At 37.8% G+C, this 4,976-nt stretch overlaps 1 protein-coding gene across 3 annotated transcripts in view; it reads left to right on the forward strand.

The window, feature by feature from the left end:
* Window positions 1–4,302, forward strand: part of LOC102605657 (U-box domain-containing protein 32) — a 9,331-nt gene extending 5,029 nt beyond the window's left edge. For all 3 annotated transcript variants that reach the window (XM_006353815.2, XM_015311536.1, XM_015311537.1), the window contains exons 5-9: window positions 414–636; window positions 979–1,131; window positions 1,540–2,067; window positions 2,705–3,451; window positions 3,869–4,302. In XM_006353815.2, coding sequence (XP_006353877.1) covers window positions 414–636; window positions 979–1,131; window positions 1,540–2,067; window positions 2,705–3,451; window positions 3,869–4,051 — 1,834 coding nt within the window. In that variant the 3' untranslated portion in view covers window positions 4,052–4,302. The remainder of the gene's footprint in view (window positions 1–413; window positions 637–978; window positions 1,132–1,539; window positions 2,068–2,704; window positions 3,452–3,868) is intronic.
* The last annotated feature ends 674 nt before the right edge of the window (window positions 4,303–4,976 follow it).

Here is a 4,976-nt window from a genome sequence, read left to right on the forward strand (position 1 = left end):
GAAGGGGGGGGGGGGGGGGGGGTGTGTGGAAGAGAGCTATCCTGGAATCGCACGTGGCTTTTGACAAACAGTTCTCCAAAGGGAATGAATTGGATAAGGAGGATTAAAAAATATATGATTCTGCTAGCTTGGGAAAGGGAGCCTTGGATCAACGTTAAAGTTGTCTCTATTTGGGTCATAAGTAACAGGTTTGAGCCATGGAATTAACTATTGATGCTTATACTTGTGTCTGACTAGGCTGCCTACATCACACATAAGGGGGTTCAGCCCTTCCCCTAACCCCGTGTGAACGCGGGATGTTTAGCACACTGGGCTGCCAAATTTTACTCATTCTGCTAGCTTGCGATTGAGGTGTGGTTAACAGTTTATCAAGGCTGACTAACTTCCTATTTTGTTTCCCTTTGTCTTGCAAGGTCTATGAATAACTCTCTTTCAAGTAGCTTGGAGTCATTATCTTCTCCAGAAGATAACGGAGGAACCAAAATGCGCAATCATGTTGGCGACGGTTATGAAGATTTGAACATTTTAGAAAATGCATCAAGCCCAGCTAACAAAATAGTCAAGGTAGAGATCAAGGGAGACTATTCGCCCGTGCATGAAGCACATTTGCATTGTGCAACGTCCCAGCCTTTGCTGGTAAGCATTGTATTTTCTCAGACGAAGATACTTGCAAACTTGTATCCAACATTTGAAAAGCTCTTGTGTATTTTAATCTTAAGAGTTGAACTTGTGATCTGTGTGAACCTTCACCACTTAATCTCCACATGTACTGGCTCTAGAATTTCCTTAACATTAATGTAGAGTTTCTTACTGTCAATCATATATATATATATATATAGAGAGAGAGAGAGAGAGTACATAATATTATCTTGTTGGAGACTTTTGTTGGAGAACTGACTATGACATGAATTATGAAGCTATCAGTTTTTTTTTTCTTTTTGATTAATATGAAGCTGTTATTTATATTATCTGATGCAGGAAGAAGGAAGTTTTCACGGAAAAGCCTCTAGTGATGAAAGGAGTAGAGTGGAGCATGCTATGATGGATGCTGAGAACTCAAAACAGAGGGCTTTTGAAGAGTCAGTAAAACGGTGGAGAGCTGAAGAAGATGCTATGGAGGCTATCCGCATGGTGAATCTACCCTTTCATTTAATGTAGTTGTGTGTTTAAGAAACCATGCAGAAACTTAGGAATCAGTGTGGAACATAGCTAAGACTCCTATATAGTTTCTATGACATGATTATCGGTTTTGGTCTCATTTAACTTTCTAAGGTTGTAGTTGCTATTTTCGCAGATTCATGATTACTATACTTGTCTTATCATTATACTAACATATTTTAGTTTGGAGACCTACACACACTTGTATTTATGTATATATCAATTGAATCAATCTGTGATCTCCCGCTAGTTAGCTGTAGTCATATGACCTGGAAATTCCCAGTAGAGTTTGGATTATATACCTTTCCACCCCATTAATATTTGTGATAGAATTCCACATGTTTTGATTTCATTCTTGTCACTGACGTTAGATTGTCCCAGGCTGAAGTGTCATATAGATTATTCAAGGAAAAGGAAGATCAAAGAAAAGAAAAGGAGGAAAATTTTGCAAAGCAAAAAGAAGGGATTGAGGAATTGAAGATTCAGCACGACCTGTGCCTAAATGAACTTCAGATGATCCAGGAGAAGAAGCCTGTACTAGAAAGTCAAATAACTGAATCCTCCTATGCAGGGAAGGAGTTAGAGGAGAAGATAATTCAAGCAGTAGAGCTCCTAATATCCTTTAGGAAGCAGAGGGATGAGATGCAGATAGAGCGTGACAATGCAATCAAAGAAGTTAACAGATTTAGAAAATTGGTACAAGATGATGCCGATGAGTATTGTATCAAAAACTTCTTTTCAATATCTTTCTCTGACATCATAGAGGCTACACGAAATTTTGATCCATCTTCAAAGATCGGAGAAGGAAAATTCGGAAGTGTTTACAAGGGAATTATTCACCACGTAAAAGTAGCTATAAAGATGTTGCCAGCTTGTGGTTCTTTCAGTGATTCGGATTTCCAACATAAGGTGAGTCACTTAGAATCTTGAGATGCTAATTTGTGGCATGTGTGCAATTCAATTTCTTGTTATATATTTGTGTTTAATGATCCCTACTGTACCTTTTTATGTAAGTATTAGCTGCCTCCCTATATAATATACATTTCGTCCCTAGCATTTAAAGCTGTAGTTTCAATGAGATTGAAATTACACAATTTCTACCAACTGTGAACTTTTAGTAGTTTTCATTTCATATTTTCTACACTCCCGCCCCCTCTCTTTTTGGTTTCTTGCAGGAACCCTTGTACGTTTGTAAAAGGGTGAGTGAACGGATGAAATACCCTCAATTTGTTTCCCGTTGATCTTAAGCAGGACAATCCTTGCATTTAGTATACATATCCCTATTATTGAGATGACGATGATTTCAAAGCTTTGACAGAATATGAAATTTGCTTGAGGAATAAAGCTTCAGTTATCATCTTGATTCTTTACTCTTAAAACATGGAGAAGTTTTTAGGCTTTCTGATGTAAAATATGATGTAAAATATGTCTGAAAAGTTTTCCCATTCTCAAGAACTGTGCATGCTTTCATTTTTGTTACAGACCTCCATCTTTACGCTTGATAAATAGACAGTTTCTTACTTTTACAATGTCTTGATTATTACAGGCAGAAAGTCTGAGCAGAGTGAGGCATCCAAACCTTGTTACCCTGATTGGGATTTGCTCAGAGTCTAGGTCCCTCGCTTATGAATTCCTTGAAAATGGAAACCTTGAAGATCACCTGGCCTGCTGCAAAAAATCCCGTCCTCTTCATTGGCAACATCGGATAAGAATTGCTGTCGAGATATGCTCTGCTCTTATCTTTGTTCATGCCAACGATCCTTGCATTGTCCATGGGAACTTGAGACCTACCAACATTCTCCTTGATGCTAAATTTGTCAGTAAAATAAGTGATTTCGGAGTCCATCTCTTGATTTCCCAGACTGAGAATTCCAATAATGATGATCCAGAGGCTTCCATTTATGTGGACCCAGAATATATTGACAATGGACAGTTTACTGTAGAATCTGATGTTTACTCATTTGGCGTCATACTTTTACGACTTTTGACTGCAAGACCAGCTTTGGGTATAGTGAGGGACGTCAAGTGTGCTTTGGAAAGTGGGAACTTGGGTTCAGTTTTGGACTCTTCAGCTGGTGATTGGCCAATTGAACAAGCGGAACTGTTAGCTTATCTAGCATTGAGTTGCTGTGAGAAAGATCCTTTAAATCGGCCTAATATGCTCTCTGAAGTTTGGCCAACCATTGAGCCAATGAGAGATATATGCAAACCACACTCAGATTTGAATACTTCATCTCAGGGTTCCAAGGGTCAAAAACGAATTCCTCCTCATTTCGTTTGTCCTATTTTTCAGGTAAGCATAAGATATATGATTCGTATTCCTTTGGTTCAAAATTCTGGTAATGGTTTCAATTAGTTACTCTTTCACCTCCTAAATGGAGAACATGCGGACTAGCTGTTAGATCCTCACTTTTGTGTTGATCGATCATTCAATATGAACGCACATAATAATCACTTTCATCTATCGGTTTAGAGAATTTAGGTTGCACTAACGAGCTACTAGGATCAGAGTGCTTACTTCTTATCAAGTGGTACGAATGATGAATACTTCTACATGAAAGAAATTAAAAAGGCCCCCTTTATCACTGCTAGTATAAGATACTATCAAGAATCAAAATGAAGTACAGATGGTTGCTGAGACTTCGTATATGGTGTAGTGTTGTGTATCTTGTACGATTGATGCCTTTATCTTTTTCCTGAACACTTTCAGGATGTCATGGAAGATCCACACATAGCAGCAGATGGTTATACATATGAAGGTGATGCAATTAAAGGATGGCTGTATAGCGGACACGATACTTCTCCCATGACAAACCTCAAACTCGACACCTGTGATTTGATTCCCAATTATGCTCTCTATCGCGCAATTCAGGAATGGCAGCAACAGTTCTGAAACTCATTAGAGTATATAGCCTCGCTCCTACAAACAAAAACAGCTTTAAAGTTGAAGTATATACTGGTATATAGAAAGTTAGCCATGTCTCGTGGTAGTTCCACTGAGTTAATACTTGGATTCGAGTTATTTGAACTTGTCAAGTGAGTATATAAGTGTTACCGCAATATTGAGATGTACAGATTCTATCACTATGGTCTATGTACACTGCATATTTTGCCTACTCAATACAAATATTGAACAACATGATAGATCTCTTCGTATGTTTTTTAGATTTGGCTAGCGTCTGAAGTAACTGGTGAATTACAATGCTATTGTATGTCAATTGGAGCATTGGTGTTTGTAGTGTTAGGGATCGTTGTCAATCAACTAACATAATTGTGTCATTACCAACTTGTGATTTGTTTCAACTTACAAGCATTTTTTATTGGCAGAAGTACTCACTACCCCCCTGAACTTGAAGCTTTTTATACGGTGTACACCTAAACTAAATTTTGTTTTAATTACCCCCCCGAACTTGTTTATTCCTCTGTCGCGTGCACCTTTTTCGTCCACATGACGTAGAAACTGACAACACACTCTACTAGGCGCGTGAGGAAGTGATTTTTTGCCACATCATAAAGGTCCAACGGTAAAAAACGTAAAAGAGCCATTTTTCTTTAATATTTGGCATATTTTAAAGATTTTTTTCTCTCTCTATTCTCTAACTATTTATTCTCCCTAATCCCTTCTTCCTTTTCAAATTTCAGAATTTTTCTCTCTTTTTTGTTTTAATTGCTCTTGCTAAATTCATGAATTATAATAGGAGACTTGTTTGCTTATGTGGGACTCCTCCAATTCTGAAAATTTCATGGACAAATGATAATCCTGGACGTAGATTTCTCGGTTGTAGACACTATGGGTATGTATTGTTTCATATTTTTTT

This window comes from Solanum tuberosum, unplaced genomic scaffold, assembly GCF_000226075.1.
Source record: "Solanum tuberosum cultivar DM 1-3 516 R44 unplaced genomic scaffold, SolTub_3.0 scf00159, whole genome shotgun sequence".
NCBI lineage: Eukaryota > Viridiplantae > Streptophyta > Magnoliopsida > Solanales > Solanaceae > Solanum > Solanum tuberosum.